Below are 20,363 nucleotides of genomic sequence, written 5' to 3' on the forward strand. Positions count from 1 at the left end.
GACCCCCCGCCCCGGGGTACCCATGTCTCATGGAAGGGGCACACTTTTGATAGTTCACGTTGTCTTTTCAGACACATAAAAGGATAAAATAAGGTAGACCTTCCAGCTGGAAGGAGGGTCCCCTCCACTGTGCTCTGTACGAGGGGTCCCCCAGCTCGTTTCTTTGCCCCCTTGATGGCTCTCAACCACAGTGACAGGCTGTCTGTCTGCCCAGAGCCGTCGCCAGCAGCCCGTGCGGCGCGGGGGTCGCCCAAGCATCTCTGCATCTCGGTCTCTGGCTGCCCGGCCATCAGCTCAGGCCAGGGCCCCAGCAGTGCCGCCCTGAGGGCCTCGGACCTGCCCGTTCTGTCCCCGACTCGGTGCCCTCCTGGCTTCATCCCCGCGTGGACGCCGCCCTGTCTGGGGCCTCATGTAGGGGATGGTGATGGGGGTCGGCACAGCCGATGCTGTGCCCTCCTGGGGTCGTGGGAGTCACAGGGTCTCTGCCGGAGAGGGACGTGGGCTGACGTGTGGGCAGGGGCTGCATCACCGCGGGGGAATGCGGAGAATGTGGGGCCATCCCCACTCGTGAGCAGGTCCTTGAGATGCTCACCAGGGGCGGCTCCGAGCTCCGGGCCACTCGCTTTTGTTGGAACATTCCAGCAGCCTCTCCGCGCAGGTGGAGGATGGGGTGGACGGAGGGTGGGGGTGGCGTCCTCTCCCTGGCTCTGCTTGTCCAGCTCGGTCGTGACGCTGACCTTGGGCAGTTAGGACCGCCCTGCGCTGGTCCCCCGATGGTCTGGGTGCAGGCGTGATCCTGGCACCTGCGTGGGCGTTGGTGTTCACTGAGGCCGGGCGAGTGAGAAGGGTCAGGCTGGTGGGACAAATGGCACCCTTGACCCGGGTCAGGACCGCGTGCAGATGCTGGCGGGTCTGACGGGCGGTTGCCAGACAGGGACACGCGGCAGAGATGCAGCCTCAAGGTCATGCTGGGCATGTCCGGCCGGGCCTGTGTTCGTGGCAGCAAAGCGCCTTCCAGCACCTTCTGTGCAGGTTGTCAGCCTGAATTTAATCGGTTCTATAGGGTTTTTAAAAAATGGTGTAAAGTACACCTAATATAAAATGTGCTATTTTAACCACTTTAAACTGAACAATTCAGTGGCATTTAGTAGGTTCACCACCTCTGCCGTTTCTGAAACACGTTCAGGAAGAAAACCTCGTGCCCACGAGCAGTCACAGCTCCTCCGCTCAGCGCCTGACAGCCACCAAACTGCTCCATCTCTACGGAGGTACCTGGTGTAGACATTTCATGTAAATGGAATAGATATTATGTGGTCTTTTGTAACTGGCTTCTTAACGTGATGTTTTTGAACTTCATCCATGTTGTAACGTGTATCAGAACTTCAGTCCTTTTTTTTTCCCCCAATTTTTTTTATCACGGTGAAATACACATAATATAAATTTATCATCTTAACCATTTTTAAGTGTGTAGTTCATTGATATAACCTGAATTCATGTTGTTATGCAGCCATCATCCCCATCCGTCTCCAGAACTTTCTCATCTTCCCAAACCGACACTCTGCCCCCATTAGACACTCACTGCCCACCCCTCCCCCAGCCCCGGGCCCCACCCTCCTACTTTCTGTCTCTGTGAGTGTGACTCCTCCAGGGACGTCACAGAAGCGGGATCACACAGAATTTGTCCTTTTATGTCTGGTTTATTTCACTCGACATCGTGTTCTCAGGGTCCATCCACGTTGAGCAGGTGTCAGAGTTTCCTCTCTAAGTTTGAATAATATTCCATTGTATGCATGGACTACGTTTTGTTTATCCATCTGACATGGGGTCGCTTCTGTGTTTTAGCCACTCTGAATAATGCTGCTATGAACATGGATGTAGAAATATCTCTGAGACCCTACTTTCAGTTCTTTTGGGTATACATGCAGTCATGGAATTGCTGGGTCATAGGGTAGCTCTAGTTTTAATTTTTTGAGCAACTGCCGTGGTGCAGTGGCTGCACCATTTTACATTCCCGCCAGCAGTGCACAGTGGTTCTAATTTCCCCATATTTTCACCAATGCTTGTTGTTTTCTGGTTTTTTGATAGTAGCCATCCTGGTGGGTGTGAGGTGACATCTCACTGTGGTTTTGATTTTCGTTTCCCTGATGATTAGTGATGGTTGAGCCTCTTCATGTGCTTGTTGGCCGCGTGTATGTCTTCTTCGGAGAAATGTCTACTCAAGTTCTTTGCCCATTTTGAATTGGGTTGTTTGTTTTGTTGCTGTTGAGTTTTAGGAATTCTCTACATATCCTGATATTAACCCCATATCAGATATATGATTTGCAAACATTTTCCCCCATTCTGTGAGGTTTTTTTTGTTTGTTTAACTTTGTTTATTGTGTCTTTTGATGCACAAAATGATAAAATTTTCATGAAGTGCAGTTCGTCTGTGTATGCTTTTGTTGCCTGTGCCTTGGTGTCATGTCCAAGAGGTCATTGCCAGATCCCGCGTTGGGAAGCTTTTGTCCTTTGTTCTCTCCTAAGAGTTGTATAGTTTCAGATCTTACGTTTAGGGTCTTTGCTGCATTTTGAGTTAACTTTTGCATATGATGTTAGATGAGGGTCCAACTCTGTTCTTTTGCATGTGAATATCCAGTTTTCCCAACACCATTTGTTGAAAAGACTGTCGTTTCCCCATTGAATGGTCTTGGCACCCTTGCTGGAAATCATTTGACCGTATGTGTGAGGGCTCTCTCTTCTATCCCATTGGTCTATATGTCTGTCTTTATGCCAGTACCACAGTTTTGATTACTGTAGCTTTGCAGTGTGTTTTGAAATCAGGGAGTGTGAGTCCTCCAGCTTTGTTCTTTTTCAAGATTGTTTTGGCTCTTCTGGGTCCCTTGAGATTCCATAAGAATTTTGGGATGTTTTTCTGCCAAAAACATCATTGGGATTTTGGTAGTGATTGCATTGACTCTTCAGATCACTTTGGGTAGTATTGATATCTTAACGATATTAACTCTCCTAATCCATAGACACGAGATGTCATTCTACTGATTTATGTCTTGTTTAATTTCTTTCAGCACTGTTTTATAGTTTTCAGCATACAAATCTATCACTTCCTTGTTAGATATATGCTTAAGTATTTTATTCTTGATGCTAATGTAACTGGAACTGTGTTTGTAATTTCCTTTTTGGGTTGCTCACTGTGAGGATATAGAAATGCAACTGAGTTTTACGTGTTGACTTGCTATCCTGCTATTTTGCTGACTTTGTTCTCACATCGTTTCTGTGGAATCAGTTTTCTATGTCATCTGTGAACAGAGATAATTTATTTATTCCTTTTCAGTTTATATGCTTTTCATTTCTTTTTCTTGCCTAATTGCTCTGGTTAGAACCTCTAGTACTCTGTTGAATAGAAATGGTGATAGTGGGCATCCTCGTCTGTTCTTGATCTTGAAAGAAAAGCTTTCAGTCTTTCACCGTTGAGTGTGATGTTTGCCGTGGGTTTTTCCTATATGGCTTTTCTTGTACTGAGGTGGTTTCCTGGCTTCTAGGGTATGAGAAATGTACTTGGTCCTTGTCCCTAGTTTACGGCAAGGAGCTCCTAAAACCCTAGGAATTTCCTGAGTGATAGGAGTGTCTTGTCATTCATTAGGACGTGATTTAGGGTGGGGGCCCTGATAGCCTCAGGATGGGGCTGGTCACTGGAAAGACAAAGAGATTAGGGGCTTGGAACTTTCAGTCCCACCCCCTGACCTTAAGGGAGGGGTGAGGGGCAGGAAGTTGAACTAATGTCCAACAACTGCCAGTGATTTAATCAACTGTGCCTATGCAATGAAGCCTCCATAAAACCCCGAAAGGATGGGGTTCAGAGAGCTCTCAGATCAGATTTGGGGGAGCGGCTCCTGGAGAGCGCGGAAGCTCCGCACCCCTTCCCCGTGCCTCGCCCTGTGCATCCTTCTGGCTGTTCCTGAATTAATCTGGGAAGTTAAATGTTTCTCTGAGTTCTGTGAGCTGCTGTAGCAAATTGATTGAATTGAGGAGGGGGTTGTGAGCCTCGTCTATAGCCGTGGGTCAGAAGCAGGTGTCAACCTGGACTGGCAACTGGCATTGAAGTGGGGTGGTGGGCAGTCTTGTAGGACTGAGCCCTTACCCTGTGGGGTCTGACGCTACCTGCAGGGAGATGGTGTCAGAATTGAGTTCATAGCTTGGTAGTATGGGAAAAAACATGCCAGGTATCTCCTGTTCCTAGTTTGTTGAATATATTTATGGTAAAGGATTTTCTACTTTGTCAGATGCCTTTTCTGCATCCACTGATATGACCGCATGTCTTTCTTTTGTTCTGTTAATGTGGTTCACATTGATTGATTGTTCATCTTTTTATTCCAAGAATAACTCCCACTTGGTCATGGTGCATAAGCCTTTTAATATGCTGCTGAATTTGGTTTGCTAGTATTTCGTTGAGGAGTTTTGTGTCAGTATTCTTAGGGGACGTTGGTCCTTCGTCTTCTCTTCTTGTAGTCTCTTTGCCTTGCTTTGGCGTTAGGGTAAGTTGACCTCCTAGAACGAGTTAGGAAATGTTCCCTCTTCAGTTTTTTGGAAAAGTTGGGGAAGGATTGGTGTTAGTTCTTCTTTAAATATTTGGTAGAATTCACCAGTGAAGCTGTCGGGTCCAGGACTGTTCTTTGTCGGGGAGCTTTTTTTTTTTATTACTGATTCACTGTCCTTACTAGTTATAGGTCTATTCAGATTGTCTGTTTCTTAGTGACTTAGTCTTGGTAGATTCTGTGTTTCTAGGAATTTGTGCGTTTCGTCTAGGTTATCCAGTTTGTTGGTGTACAGTGGTTTATAGTAGTCTCTTACTGACTTCTGTGAAATCAGTGGTAATGCTCCCACTCCCATGTCTGATTTTAGTAACTTGAGCCTTTCCTTTTTCCTTAGTCCATCTATAGCTAAAAGTTTGTCAGTTTTGTTGATCTTTTCAACAAAAATGGTTTCCCTGATTTTTCTCTATTGTTTTTCTATTCTCTGTTTTATCTCTACTTTAATCTTTATTATTTCCTTCTGCTAGCTTTGGGTTTTATTTGTTTTTCTAGTTTCTTAAGTCGTATAGTTAGGCTGTTGATTTGAGATCTTTCTTTTTTAAAAAAAATTTATTTTATTTATTTATTTTTGGCTGCGTTGGGTCTTTCTTGTTGAACGCGGGCTTTCTCTAGTTGTGTTGAGCGGGGGCTACTCTTCGTTGTGGCGCACGTGCTTCTCATGGCGGTGGCTTCTCTTGTTGCGGAGCACAGGCTCTAGGTGCGCGGGCTTCAGTAGTTGAGACACGTGGGCTCAGTAGTTGAGACACGTGGGCTCAGTAGTTGTGGCTCACGGGCTCTGGAGCACAGGCTCAGTAGTTGTGGCACATGGGCTTAGTTGCTCCGTGGCATGTGGGATCTTCCCAGACAAGAGCCAGAATCCGTGTCCCCTGCGTTGGCAGGCAGATTCTTAACCACTGCACCACCAGGGAAGCCCCGAGATCTTTCTTCCTTTTTAAGGGAAGCATTTATAGCTGTAAATTTCTCCCTTAGCTTCGCTTTCTCTACATCCCTTAGGTCTTGGTATGTTGGTCTTTGTTTGTCTTTAAGTATTTTCTAATTTACATTGTGATTTCTTCTTTGATACACTGTTTAAGAGTGTGTTGTTGAATTTCCACACATTTGTGAATTTTCCAGTTTTCCTCCTCTTGTTAATTTCTAACTTGATCCTGCTGTGGTCGCAGAAGATATTTTGTATGATATCTGTCCTTTAAAATCGATCGAGACTTACTGTGGGGCCTGATGGTTGGGAGGGCAGAGTTTTAACCGCTGCGGCACCAGGGACGTCCCCCCTTGGGTGTTTCGTCACACCTTATGTATCCATTCACCTGTTGTTGGACATTGGGTTGTTTCTGCATCATGGCTATCGTGGACATTCATGCACAGGTTATAGGTTTTGAAGATACTGAATTGGTCATTTTGTTCTGGCCACAGCACAGAGAAGTTTTCAAGTCTGTGTATGTTGAAGCATCATCAGAATAAACTGTCAGCAGGGCCCGGGAGACGCCCCACCTTAAAGGGTTCTGGCTTCTGTCGGTTCCGTGTCCTGCGCAAGCAGGGCTTGGTTGCCCTGCATTGCCCGTGAGGCGCAGGCGATGGGGGTGAATGTGCCGTCGGCTCAGCTGGGAGGATGTGCTCCCTGCTGTCAGCAGCAGGGTCCTGATGGCAGCTGGGAGACCGGGAGGCTCCCTCCCACCAAGCGGAAGCACCTTTCCAGGGTGTTCCAGGGCGCTGTGTGTGGGGAGAGCTGGGCTGGCTGGTGACCTCCCCGGGGGAGGTGGGACCTGCAGGTGGTGGCTCTGGGTGGTTTATTGGAGTCCAGGAATGACGTGGCAGCACTGGGGCCTGAGGGAGGGCCACCTGCTGGCTCTGGCAAGGGCGCCGGGCAGCCCAGGGCCAAGCGCGGGGTGGTGGCAGCACAGAGGGGCTCTGTGACCTCACGGTGCCCTCTGTGCGTCATCCATCCCGCTGGGGGTCCTCCTCTGCTCACACGGAAGTGTTCATGTTGGATTTTTGTGCGTTTCAACCTGTTTCACATTTTCCTTTCTGGCTCCCCCAAATGGAAGAAATATTTAGTTTCTTGCATTCTGGTCTTTGATTCGTCTAGAACGTACAGCTGTGTCCCCGGTGGTGTTGGCCTGGGTGTCTGGCTGGACGCGTCTCCCGTCTCAGATGTGAGTGGCCAAAGCTCTCGGGCCCGAGATGCAGCAAACCCAGGTCTCTGCTCTGCCCCTCGGGCAGCGGGACTCGGGGAGCCTGTGAGATGCAGCAGATGTCGTACCTGGGGGCGGCGGGGATGTGGAGAATGCGCCGCACACGGGCCTGGGTCGCGGCTCCTTCAGAGCATACAGTCACGGTGACAGACGGCAGGCCGGTCCCCGCCGGGATTGCCGCAGTGAGCATCAGGGTCGCACCCGGGCGCTGCGGGGATCCCGTCAGGGACCCTCCTCGCCTCCCCTTTGCCGTCCCACCCCCATCAGGAAGGGAGGGCGCAGGGCCAGCAGGCGGCCGGGCCCCTTCCGGGCAGGGTCCCTGAGTGCCCACTGGGTGGCCTGTTCTAGGCTCTGCTGGGCCACTTGTCCTTGCAGCCACGAGGCCCGACGGGAGGGAGAGGCCTGGCGCAGGGCAACGGGGACTTGGGGGTGTGCGGTGCTGCTGGGCGTGTTAGGTCCTGGGGCTGCGCGACCTGGTACCCCGAGCTCAGAACAGCTGGAGACGGAGTCTGCAGTGGGAGCTCCGGGGGAGAAAGGTCTGGGTCTTCTGGCCGCACACTCCTCCCTCTGGCTTCATGGGCACCTCCCCTCTGTGTCCGCCTGTCTTTCCTCCTCTTCTTACAAGGACATGTCATTGGATATAGGGCCACTCTCGAGCCCCTTACTTCGTCACATCTGTGAAGACCCTTTTCCGGGTAAGGTCCCATCTGCAGATTCCAGGGTCTAGGTGTGGACATGTCTCGGGCCAGCACCCAGCCCCCTACAATCGACTACACTCAGGTCCGATCCCCCCGCACCCTGTGGGTGTGGTCTGCCCCCGGGAGGTGCCCTGCGCACAGGGTCCCTGCGGGCCTCTGGCATGGAGCTTTGCGACAGACGCTGTGCAGGTTTGCAGGGAGCCCAGGGCCCTCGCAGTGTTCGGGTCGGGGTCCCGTGCGGAGCTCTGAGGGGTGGGACCCTGGATCGGATGGTGGAAGGCGGGTTCACACCAGGCCCCACGCAGAGGTGTGGGGACGGGGACCTGGGGGCTGAAGCTTGTGCTGCGGCCAGGCTGGCGGTCAGGGGCATCGCCTGGGCCGGCTGCTCGCGCACAGATTGCGGGTCTGGGTGGCACGTCCGCGGGTCTTCCCGCAGGGAGCAGGCCCGGCAGGGGCTGAGCATGGTCGAGACCTTCAGCCCTCCCGAGGGCAGTGGGGTCCTGTTGCCCACTGCCCCGTCGGCCCCCTCTGACGGCCGCTGTCCTTAACATCTGGCCGCACTCCCCTCAGTGTGACCGGACCCCTGTCGGCCACTCCTGCCGGCCCCTCCTCCACAGGGGCTCTTCCCAGGGACCCGACTCCAGCCTGGGGGCTGGGGGTGACTGTCAGCTGCAGCGAGCCCCCAGCAGGGCGGCCTCACTGGGAATGTTGGGTAGTGACTGTGTGTGCCTGGCTGGGAATCAGGCAGGTGTCCAGGCAGCAGCCGCAGCTCTGCCAGTGGAGCAGATGACGAACCCGGTAGCTACTGCCTTTCCTTCCCTGTAAAACGGGGCAGTGGGGCTGTGAACCCGACACTGTTTGTAAAGCGCCGAGGCCTCCGTGGAGCGAGTGGCTATTCAGAGTGTTCTAAAGGGCGGTTGGGGGCACTTACAGGGCGGAATAAATGCAATAAACGAAGCCCTCTCGGTCACTCGGGAGTGTCCCTGTGGGTGGTGAAGTTGGCCCCAGGAGGGCTTCCTGGAGGAGGAGTCTCGTTGGAGGCCCTGTCACACGGAGTTAGCCGTGGACACTGCGGGTGCTCGAGTGACCCCCGGGAAGGGGTGTGGGAAGGAGGGCTGCAGCGTCAACACCAGGAGCCGGCCGGGGCAGGGCTGGCGGGTCTGGACTCAGCCGGGCTTCTCAGTCCTTAAAGGCCTCGGAGAAAATGCAAATCTGGGGGTTTGGTGCTGGATCCCGTCTTAAAAGCCGCCAGTGTCCTGCGCGGTCCTGGGAACCTGGCGCTGGCAGGCTGTGTGCTTCGTGTCATGGGTCCCGGCCTGTCCACACGCTCAAGTGACAGAGGTGTCCCTGGACTGTTGGATGGGCTGGCTGGTGTAGGAACCCCGCTCCAGCCTGCTCCCAGGGAGAGGCGTCCCACATTCAGGGGGGCAGGCAGTGCTGCAGAGGACCCTGCTTGTCACCTGGGTGGCCCTTGTGTGGCTCTGGGGCCGAGCCTGGCACCCAGGGCAGGACCCCCAGGGTCGGGGAGATTGTATCTGGGCCAGGACCCTTCAGGTCTGGAGGTGGAGTCCGGCTAGGAGGATGACGGCTGGCTTTGTCTGCAGCTGTGCCCCCTGCCAGCCCCTGTGGGCTGGGCCAGGCTTCCTCACCTGTCAGGAGCCCCAGGCCTTTGGGGGCTTCCGACGCCCTCTTACTCCCAATCAGTGGCAGCGGCGTGGGGGTGGCAGCCTGGCCCTGCTCTCCCTGCAGCTGGGCCCCAAGCCATTTCCTCTCCTATCCTGGGGCCAGAAAGCTCTCACAGCCTGAGGTGTTAAAGGCAAGTACCTGGATACACGCGAGTCAGCCTATGGGAGAGTGAGCGGAAGGGAGACTCACCTGGGCTCTCACCTGGGCATGTACGTCCGGAAGCCCAGAGGAGTGGTGACCACGGAGTGGGGCCGGGTTGGGGCTGGTGGGGACAGCCATGGGCTGCAGGGGCCACGGTGGGTTGCGGGGGAAGGGGCATCCCCGCCAGTGGCTGTGGGAGAGGAGGGGGCTCAGGCTGGGCCCCCTGCCCACCCGCCTCTCTCGTTCACGCTCCCACCCGCTGTGCCCAGAGCTGCTGTCCCGCCTGTTCTCTGGCTCTGAAGCTTCGCGTGCCTCCCGGACACACGCTGGGCGACCACCCAGAAGCAGAGCTGGTCCTGGAGGGGCCTTGGCTGGGGCACGTCTCCCGCGGCCACGACCCACCAGGGAAACCAGGGGTCGCTCCGTGCGATGGCGGCGGCTCCTGAACGCGCGTGTTTGTGAGAGCCCAGAGGGCGGTGCCGCCATGCTGCCGGGTCCAAACCCCGGCTCCGGGCAGGTGAGGCAGCTTCCTGTGCCTTGGTTTCCCCTGCTGTGAAAGGGGTCTGGAGTGACCGCCCCCTTGGGTGCTGTGTGGGCACTAGCAGAGCTAGAAGGGCTCCGGGAACAGGCCGAGTACCCAGCTCGCCGCCTCCCCTGCCCCCGCTGGTGGATCAAGGGCGAGGAAGTTGCCCCCGTCGTGCGCTCACGGCCACCCAGCGTCCTCAGAGTGAGAGGACGAGAACGAGGCCCAGCGTGGGTGGGGGGCTGGGGGTGGGCCAGGCGGTCGAGCAGGTGTGGGTGGACCGGTTACCACCGAATCCTTCCAGGAGGACGGACGCCTGCTATTTCCTGGTGTTTATAGGTGTGTGTACTGTTTTATTAACAATCCAGTTTCAGGAAATTCTGTGGCGGTCCAGTGGTTAGGACTCTGCGCTTTCACTGCCGGGGCCCGGATTTGATCCCTGATCGGGGAACTAGGATCCAGCAAGCCCTGCAGAATGACCAAAAAAAAAAGAAAAAGGAAAAAAATCCAGTTCCGTTCAGCTTTGTCTCAAATTATCTGCAATAACCCGGAACAGCTACTTTCCCACCTAAAATGGACTTCCGGTGAAATGCAGCCTCCTGGTTCAGCTTGGGTTTTCTAGAGTTCTGCAAAGCTGGGCGTTTGGAATGACTGGAGGAGAGATGGCTGAAGGGCGGCAGCGGTGACACCAACGCGTCTTTTGCGGGTTCTCCCCTTGGACTCGGGATAAATCTGCGTTTCCCATCGAAGCCCACTGTGGATGTGATGGTTCCGCGATTTTATAGTCTTAGGGTTATGCCAGCTTCTCCTGTAAAAGCCAAACGATAAATATTTGGGGCTCTTTGGGCCATTTAGCCTCTGTCTTGGGCTCTCGGCTGCCGTGTGGTGTCGAAGCAGCCCCAGTACGGCAGCGGGGGAGCAGGGCTGTGCTACCGCGAGGTGTTCTCGATGGGTACTTTCACAGCTTCTGGGGACTTTCTACTCCATTGGCGCTTCTGGAGTTGTACTGAGTTTCAAACACCCTCGCACGGTCACTCGATGCGGGTCAGAGAAGCTCCACGGTGACTTCCGCCCGGAGCAAGGGAAGGAGCTGGAGTCCAGACCCAGAGCTTTGGCGCGGACTCTGTCGGGAACACAGGTAAGCGTAGACTCCTGAGCCGGCTGCCTGCCTAGAATCGATCAAAGGAGGGAGGCCTGAGGGTGGGGGAGAGAAGTTTCCAGCATGTTCCGTGCCCCCAGCGTGAAGCCTGGCCACACAGCCTGAGCACAAGCCCTAGGGGCTCCAGGGAGGGGAGCTGAGTCCCCTCGTGATTTTGGAATTGGAGGGAAGCCTAAAGCCGGCCAAGGCCGGATGCCGGGTGTAGTGGGTCCTGGGGCAGGTGTCGGAGGTCCGGGGTCCACTCTGGCCACGGCCGGCACGACACAGGCCGCGTGGGGGGCCCACCTCCCACCTCAGCCTGGAGCAGGTGTGGTTCCAGGCTGGTCACCCCGATACTTGCCTCCTTGGGAGCTCGGTTCCCCCATTTCTGCCCTTCCCGCTGGCCCCCCACCCCCCCGAGTAGCAGCAGCATCAAGACACACCTCCTGACCTGGGTTCGCTGCCTCATTGACCGGAGCCAGGCCTCTCTCCTTCCCCTCCCCCCAGGCCACAGTGCCCAGGCCTTGGGACCCGTGAGCATTCACGTTGGACCCATTCTTGGCCTCAGCGATGCAGGTCGGAGGTCACCCGCATGGTGGCCGCGGCATCCCCGCATCCCGGCCGGTAAGCCTGATGTGGTGGCCCCAGGCCCCGCCGGGCTCCGTTCCCCATGGACGCTGCGTTTGAGCAGCTCCGGGAGGCCGAGCCGCTGCCCTGGGCTCCCTTCAGGTCCATTTCAATGCAGAGATGCTTGTGGTCCTGTGACGTCAGCTCCTCGACATCCAGGCCGTGTTTTAGCTGGTGCCTCAGCTGCCGGCTCCAGCTTCCCAGGGGAGCCGGGTACCACCCGGGCCTGGAGACATGAGGAGGCAGGGATGTGAGAGGCGGGGGACAGGCCGGCCAGCCTTCCTTTAAATATCTCCCCTGGTGTGTGAGCCCCCCTTGCCTGTTGTCGGGTCCAAGGGGAGCAGGGGGCAGCGTCGGCACATTCAGGGAAGGAGGATGCCTCCTTTCGTGCCCACTGCTCCGTAGAGCATAAAGGATCCGGCCGAGGAGGCAGTGGAAGAAAGCCCGGTAAGTGATGCGCATCTCCCGGCGGGGCAGCCGCGATGGTCCGCGTCTCGGCTGTGTGGCACCCGGCCTGCAGCCTCCCTGCTGCACAGATGCTCCAAACACAGGCGCGCTGGTGCCACCGGCCCCGGGCAGGGATGTGGCCGCAGCAGCTCCGAGTGCGCAGGGGGAACAGCGCCGAGGGGTGACAGGTTTTAGAAAAACAAGCCCCAGGGGAGCGTGCCCAGCGAGGGATGCGGCTGACGCGGGGGGAGGGGGTGGGTGGGGAGGAAACCTGCCCCTGAAATCGGACGGTATGTGACCGAGGCCCGGCCACGCGGCTGGTTGGCTCTGGGAGCAGCCTCGTTTTCATGTGGCAGCCTGGCCGGGGGGCCCTGCTCTCTCCCTGGGAGTTTTGCTGCCGGGGCTTAGCGGCGAAGGGTCTGGAGTGAGCGTGCATGTGTGTTGCCTGCTCTCCGCTCCGCGTTGCTGCCGCCTGCGTGTGGGCAGCGCCACGATGGGGCCGCCCGGGGCCCCCGGCTGCCCAGGCTGCCCGCGGCCGGCACCTGTTTCCCAGCCCTGAGCCCCATGCGCAGAGCGGCTGTGCTCCCGCAGCCCCGGCGGTCCTGGCTCTGGCTCCGGCTCCGCGTTGAGGGCAGGCAGGTCGTGTCGGCGTCTGGCTTCTCCGCCCGGGCCTGAGAGGTCGGCGGCCGGGTCCCTGTTCTGACATGACTGGAGGTAGACTCGGACGCTCCGGGGCTGCACGTAGCTCGCGGGGAGGTGGGGATGTGGGTGCTTTTCTGACGTCCATTTTGCAGAAGGTGTTTTTGTAAAAATCAAAAACACCAGCAGGCAGCCCCCGCCCACCCAAGGCTGGTGGGGAGCAGGGCGGGTGGGCTGCTGGGTGGTGGGTTCCCCCCCATGTGGACGGTGCTGGGGTGACGGGGAGGCTGTTCTGCCAGAGCCACCCCTCCCCCAGGAGCAGAGGGACTGTGTACCGGCCACCCTGCAGCCAGCCCGGGATGCGGGGGTGACTCATTTGTTTTGGATCCTAGAATCAGAACGTAGGGTGCATTGGAGGGGTGCATGGGAAAGGGAGATGGAGCGGGTGTTGGCGCACACGTGCACCGGCCAAGGAGCAGAAATTAGCTGTGTCATAGTTTCTTCAGGATGTCTTGGCCTCTTTCCTTTCACGCGATCACACGCTGCCCGTGCAGGGCTGGTGGGACCCTCAGGGCAGACACGCTGCCCAAAGACCCAGGACGTGACTTCCAGGCCTCAGGGTCTCGGCTGGGTTTAGTCAAAGCCGTGAATGGGGGACAGGTGGGAGGAGTGAACGCCCCCAAAGCCACAGCCATCCTGTGTTGATGCTGCCAGGTGGGGCAGTGGCGGGGCCCACCTGTATCCATGTGGCTTCACCACTCTCCTGTCTCTGCTGCGTCAGCCACGACGGGCCGCCTTCACAAAGTTCAGAGCTGCTGACAGTTACGTAAGGAGTGTGAGCTCCGTAACCTTCCAGACTTTACTGCCAGGGCTGCCTATTTATCAGTCGGTCACACGGAGCGGCCGGGAGCCCCTCCGGGTGGATGTCACCCTCCGCCCCCCGTCCCTGGGCACCGACCTGGGGGCCCCGTCAGGGTCGTCTGTCGTCCCTGCGGAGACGTCCTGCTTCAGAAGCTCCCCGTGTTCCCGTCTTGTTCCCTTTAACATTTGAGCAGTGGGGGGGGGGGTTGTGTTTACCCCCCAGGACGGAGCGGATCCCATGCAGTCCAGCCCCCTGGAGGCCCATCCTCCTCGGAGCTCTGGTCGGAGAGTGTGCCTGGCTCAGGCTCCAGGCCCCACTGAGCATCCGAAGGCCTGGGGAGCAGTTGTTTCCTGCTGTCTTGTGGCTGTCATGGGGCTGTCGTGGCGGGCGGAGGATGCCCTAAGCGCTGCCCGCCAGAGCCAGGGCCCAGCAACGCCCAGCCCCGCGGAGGACCAGCCCTCTTTCCGGGTGTCGTGTCTCTGTTTACATCACAGAACAGAGAACGATTCTTTTCCATGTTTCCCTGCCTCACTCTCTGGGAAAGGCGCGTTTGGGGGCTGGCGGGGCTGGCCGCCCCCTTGGTGGATCCCTGCTGCCGCTGGGCCTTTGCTCGTCTTTTCCCTCCACTTTTGCAGGGCAGGCGGGGCTTGGGGCTACGGCTCCACAAGGGTCGGATGGGCGTTTCATGTTCTAGTGGGGTCCCCGGCTCCCAGCCCAGGGGTGGGCACCAAGCAGGCTCTCTGTCCATAAGAGCTTGTTGCTTTGTGGGAGGGGCAGGAAAAGCTTTGTCCAGAATCAGCCATCTGCACCAGTTACCCAGTGTTTGAGTTGTTTTGGTCACGAAATCATGGCTGACATCATCCGATCGGGAGGTGGCGCCACAAAGTCCCCGCCGTGTGTGTGGACGTGGCGGTTTATTTTAGGATCGTCCTGAAATGTAGAGTAGGCCACCTCGTTGGTGCCTGGCTGCTTCTCCTCCGTGTCTCTGAGGCCTCCACCCAGGCCCAGCCGGATCCTGATCCCCCCCAGATAGCCGAACCATGAGCCGGTGGGTCCCCGTTTCCTCCAAGAGAGATTCCAGATCAGGAGAGGCAAGGACGCCGAGTTGACAGCTAACGAGCCTTTCTCGGTAGTTATTTCAAAGGTGCCGAACCGTGGTCTGACAGCTGTGGAGGCTGTTTCAGCTTCATTTCAGTCCATGATCATTTATTGGGTGAACAGGAGATTGTACACGCGATGCTGGGGTGGGGTGGGGTGGAGGGGACCCTGAATTTGCATTTTATTGTTTAGTTTGCATGTGTCTGGTCTTTTCTTTTTAATTAACAAGTTTATTTATTTATTTATTTATGGCTGCATTGAGTCTTCATTGCTGTACATGGGCTCTCTCTAGTTACGGCGAGTGGGGGCTACTCTTCGTGGGGGCGTGGGGGCTTTTCATTGTGGTGGCTTCTCTTGTTGCGGAACGCGGCCTCTAGGTGCGTGGGCTTCAGTAGTTGTGGTGCGTGGGCTCAGTAGTTGTGGCTCGTGGGCTCTAGAGCTCAGGCTCAGTAGTTGTGGTGCACGGGCTCAGTTGCTCCGCAGCATGTGGGATCTTCCCGGACCAGGGCTCGAACCCACGTGCCCTGCATTGGCAGGCGGATTCTTAACCACTGCGCCACCAGGGAAGTCCCTGGTCTTTTTTTTTTTTTTTTAAAGTTTATTTATTTATTTGTTTTTGGCTGAGTTGGGTCTTTGTTGCGGTGCGCGGGCTTCTCATTGCAGCGGCTTCTCTTGTTGCGGAGCACGGACTCTAGGCATGCGGGCTCAGTAGCTGTGGCTCGCGGGCTGTAGAGCGCAGGCTCCGTAGTTGGGGCGCATGGGCTTAGTTGCTCCGCGGCATGTGGGATCTTCCCGGACCAGGGCTCGAACCTGTGTGCCCTGCATTGGCAGGCGGATTCTTAACCACTGTGCCACCAGGGAAGCCCTCCCTGGTCTTTTCAAAGTCTGCTTTTTTGCCTGTGTCTTCTGTGGGAAGTTTAAGAAGAGTTGACTTGTGGCAGTGGGGAGCATCTGTGTGTGGGTGCGGCGAAGAGCGCCTGGGAGGGAGAGCTGGGGTCAGCACCCCAGGGCTGCCCTGGTCAAGTGGCCCCGTGGCCCCCTGCCCTGCGCCTGTTTCCTTTTCTGTGATGTGGGCTTGTTGAGAGGATGGAACAAGGTTGTGTCAAACGTGGAGGAGCTGGGCATCCCGTCCTGGTCAGGAGATGCGCATGTGTACAGTTTGCGTTGTATATTGTTTTCATACTTGCATTTAATTTTGAGTTTTATGTTTCTATTTTAAGGTGTTGAACAGTCCATGTGGTTTAAAGGGAGAGAACAGGTGTCGCCACCCCTCTGCCACCCTTGGCATGTATTTCCAGATTTCCGGATCACACTTTTCCGTTGGGGGTGTTACTTGTTCCGCTCTGCCTCTGGACACGTCAGCTCAGCTCTCCCTCCCTCCCTCTACCCCCAGTAGGGTTGTTTTGTCATTGACTGTATCTCGTGGTCATGAGCCACCAGCGTTAGACTTCCTGTCTTGTACAACTTGTAGTTTTTCTTGCTGTTACTACTTGTCTTGATTTTCGTCCTTGCAGTTTTCTAGAAGTCCTGCCTCATATTTGCCCATTATCTTCCCAGCGCAGGGACAGCCCTCCCGGGGCCCCCCAGGCCCTGAACAGCATGCCCAGGACCTCCCTTTGCCTTCATCCCTCAATCTCCTGCCACTCTGCTCTGCCCGCCGCCTCCATCCCTGGCTCCCCTGTTCCCTTTCTTGGCTTCATCTCTGGTTAAGACGTCCTCCAGAGATGTTCTGAAAGAGGGGCCCCGGGGTTGGGGGTGGGAGGTAAGGCTTTAGAGACCTGGAGTGGAAGTGCTTTTACTTGAGTGGAACATGGGTGATAGTTTAGCTGGGTATGGAAGACTGTTAGAATCGCCCCCCTCAGCACCTTGGAGGAACCGACTGTGGTCCACTAGTTTCTGGTCTGATGGCAAAGTCAGAGGCCATTTTGATTGTTGTGTGTGTTTTTGTTTTGTTTTTGTTTTCTGCTGAAAGTTTCTAGGATCTTTTGTCTTCTGTATTCTCAGGTTTCACGATGATGTGCCTGGATGTGGGCCTTTTTGTCTCTTGTGCTGGAACTTTCAACGTGGAAACTCAAGGCATTCCTGATGGGAAGGTTCTGTTCAGTTATTTCTTTCTTTTTTTTTTTTGGCGGTACGTGGGCCTCTCACTGTTGTGGCCTCCCCCGTTGCAGAGCACAGGCCCCGGATGTGCAGGCTCAGCGGCCGTGGCTCACGGGCCCAGCCGCTCCGCAGCACGTGGGATCTTCCCAGACCGGGGCACGAACCCGTGTCCCCTGCATCGGCAGGCGGACTCTCAACCACTGCGCCACCAGGGAAGCCCTGTTCAGTTATTTCTTTGATGGTTCACTTTTGACGGTTCTGTTACCTTCTCTTCCCACTGATGGTTAGTTGGAACTCCTGGACTGGTTCTCTGATTTTCTATTTTCCACTTCTTCTATTTTATTTTCTAGGTGATATCTTTAATTTTTCTTGTCCAAACCATCTACTAAGTGTGTTGTCTTGTCCTTGTTTTTTAACTTCCAAGAGCTCTGTTTTGTTCTCTGAAGGTTGCTTTCTAGAATAGACTGTCCTGCTCTTGTTTCAGAGCTGGAAGATCAGTGTTTCTTTGAGGTTATAATTGTGGCAAGAGGCCGCATCATGTGAAGTGATTACGTGAGTCACTGAGCACTTCTCTGGCTTTAAGGCTTCCCAGGCATGAATCCTTTAATCCTCGTGCTGCCCTATGGGTACCTGCTATTATTGTTTGTGTCCCGTGGAGAGAATGCCACCCAAGGCACGGAGAGGTCAGGTCATTTTCCCACAGCACACAGCTGTGCCTGGTGGAGCTGGGGTCCATCCCCCGCAGGCTGGGCCCAAGTCCAGGCCCCTGCTCAGACCCTCGTAAATGGAGCGTGACTGTGGGTGAGAGTCCCCGCCACTTTGAGAATCAGGTGCGTGAATGAGGTCCAAGCAGAGTAGGGCAGGTGCAGGAGGAGCTGGTGTCTTCCTTCTCCACGCGTTCTTCTGCCCTTCCCACTGCGTGTCCACCCAGCTGCTGCTTCTTGGCTTGTATTGCTAGGAGGTTTCCCCCGGCCCCCATGACCCGTGCTCATCTGCCCATGGGGATGACTGGTGCAGTGTCCTGGCTGGGCTGCTCCCGGGACGCCGGGGGTCTCAAGCTGGGTGACCAGGCTGCCGTCATCCCCCCCAGGCTGGGCCCTCATTCTGCCCGCCTCCAGGGTGAGGCCAGGGGTCTCCTCCTCAGAGACCAGGAGCCTCTGAGTTGAGGCCTTGGGGGGCCCCGCCCTGCCCCGTCTCCTGTGGCCCCCGGTCGGCCGCCCATCTCCCAGGGTGCCACGCGGTGCCCCTCTTCCCCCCCCCGCTCCTCTGCTGTGACGGGTTTATCGGTGCTTTCCTTCCTTCGACCGTGGTCTTGGGAGGGAAGTAGGAAAATGGTTGGTTCCTGCTGCTGTTTTTACCTGGATACCACGTAGGTGGCTCTTTCCCGAGGCTAAATTATGCAGGAGAACCAGCGCTGGGACAGGCCTTCGCGGGTGGGTGTGGGCGAGCGTGGGCATCTGGAGTCAGCCTGTCCGAGGGCCCGAGTGACCGTGGGACGGAGGATGCGGGGCTGACGGCGGTGTGGGGTGGTGTGGCCCCCCGGCGAGGGGCAGCGGGAGGCGGCAGGGCTGGCGCGTCGCGGGCGCTTCCCAGCAGTGGTCTGTGCGTGTGAGTTGATAGACGTTATGTTTTAGAACAGGCTTGGGGTTAGGGAGAATTGGGACGGCGGCACGGGAGCCGGTAGCACCAGTGTACACGTCAGTCACAGCTAAAGATCCCACGTAGGCACGTTTCCACGAGCTCGAGCCCCACCTCACTCGGGATTCCTCAGTTTCCCCTCGTGTCCTCGTCATCCTGGACCCCACATGACATTCAGTCGTCACGTGTCCTCGGGCTCCTCTGGCTGCGACAGGCCTCAGACGCCTTTGGTTTCTGTGACCTTGGCCGTGTGCAGGAGTGCTGGCCAGGTGTGGGTCGACTGCCCCTCTTGTCTGATGTTTGTCTCATGTTTTTCTCACACTTCGACTGGGGTCAGGGGCTTGGGGAGGAGCCGCGGAGGCGCCGCCCTTCTCATCACATCACGTCGGGGCACCTGCTCTCACATCACCAGGTGACATGGCCTCGCTCACCTGGCTGAGGTGTGTCTGCCAGGTGCCCGCTGCAGAATCCCTCTTTCTCCCTTTGCATCCTCTCCTCTGAGGAAGGTTGTCAGCACAGCCCATCAGGAGGGGAGGGGGCGTCCCTGCGGATTACCTGGACTCTTCTGCTCGGGGTGTTTGATGTCCCTTCCATTGCTTTCTTTCTTCATATCAGTCTGGACTCACAGCTGGTGGTTTTGTACCCAGGATTCTCATCCAATATGACTTTCTTCTTCTGTTGCCCACATTGTTCCAGCTTCGGCCACTGGGAGCTCCTCAGGTGGGTCTGGGGAGTGTGAGGGCCAGACCGCTCCCCAAGAGGGTGGTGCTGGGGGCTCAGGGGTGTGAGGTGGACCTGGAGCCCCCGTGGGTGGTGAGGCAGGGGGATCTCTGACCCCCATAGGTGGGGACACAGGCTTTCCCTCCGTCCCTTCACCCAGGAGAGACGGTGAGGGCAGGAGGGCACGAAGGGCAGCATGCTGGTTGGCCTGTTACGGTGGCTCAGCTGCCGCTGTCGGACGCGGGATCTTCCCGGCGAGCATGGTCTGTTCTCTTCCGTCCTGTCCTTCCGTAAAGCAGTGATGGTGACACAGGCCCAGCCCCAGCCATTGCGGCTCCAGGTGAGGCCCCAGGATGGACGCCATGGCAGTGCTGCCCTGGGAGAGCCCAGGCGTGTTTCTGGCTGCTGACCCGACGGGCCTGGCCCGGAGCAGCTGGAAGCAGCTCCAGTCGACGTTGGTGGCCGCGCGCCCCGCTCTGGCGCTGTTTGGGGAGGGGCCCCGTGCAGGTGACCATGCGGGGGGTCTGGGGCTGCCGAGCGGCCGTTCAGGACGGACCCGGCAGATGGCATCTCTCCAGGAGCAGGTCCGTCGGTGCCGTGTGTACCTTGGCCGCTGCGGAAGGTGGATTCACGTGGAGGCTGTAACTAACCGACCCGTGAGTGTGAGGTTCGCTGGTTGAGCGTCCGGTGACTGTTTTGTGATGTCAGCAGCTGAGCGCTGGGAAAGGCTACGTTCATGCTGGTGTCCCTTCTGCCAGTCTGCCTGGTGTCAGCACTCCCACTGCGGCCGATCCCCCGCCGCCCAGCGACCCGACCGCAGGCAGAGCTGGGGGAGACACGCGGTCATCTGAGAAGGTCAGCAGGGAGACACGGACACCGGGTCCCAGCAGGTAGCTCAGGAAGTGCTACCTGTCCCCGGGCCGGCCTCCTTCAGAGTGGCACCCGTGGCCTTTGACAGTCGGCGGGGGAGCCAAGCAGCGAGCGGCTCCCGGGAGCGGCCCCGCAGACAGCTGGCAGGGGCAGCACGCCCACCATGGCGACAGGACCGGATGTGAAGCCGCTGTGAGGGTTGTCACACTATGGACCCTGGTCTTAAGCACCTCCTTCCTGGGTTAGCATTTCATGTCTCGCCTGAAAGCATCTGGGTCTCAGAACGGACCCCCGGACCACGCACACCCTCGCCTCTCACCAAGCTGTGCTCTCGTTGATCACGTTCTTTCCAAATCCTTTGTCATCGGAGCTGCCTCTCCGAGCCAGTGTCACCCACCAGC

General features: G+C 56.9%; 1 protein-coding gene across 3 annotated transcripts in view; it reads left to right on the plus strand.

The window, feature by feature from the left end:
- The window catches only part of PRKCZ (protein kinase C zeta), a 97,788-nt gene that overhangs the window by 9,333 nt on the left and 68,092 nt on the right, over positions 1–20,363 (plus strand). Inside the window, exon 1 of one of the 3 annotated variants that reach the window (XM_067717746.1) lies at positions 12,413–12,749. The exons of the other annotated variants lie outside the window; for them this stretch is intronic. Within the exon in view, the coding sequence (XP_067573847.1) occupies positions 12,740–12,749 (10 nt within the window). The 5' untranslated portion in view covers positions 12,413–12,739. Of the gene's footprint in view, positions 1–12,412; positions 12,750–20,363 lie in introns of those variants that run through there. 3 annotated transcript variants of the gene reach the window in all.

Source organism: Pseudorca crassidens, chromosome 2 (genome assembly GCF_039906515.1).
Source record: "Pseudorca crassidens isolate mPseCra1 chromosome 2, mPseCra1.hap1, whole genome shotgun sequence".
NCBI classification, from domain to species: Eukaryota; Metazoa; Chordata; class Mammalia; order Artiodactyla; family Delphinidae; genus Pseudorca; species Pseudorca crassidens.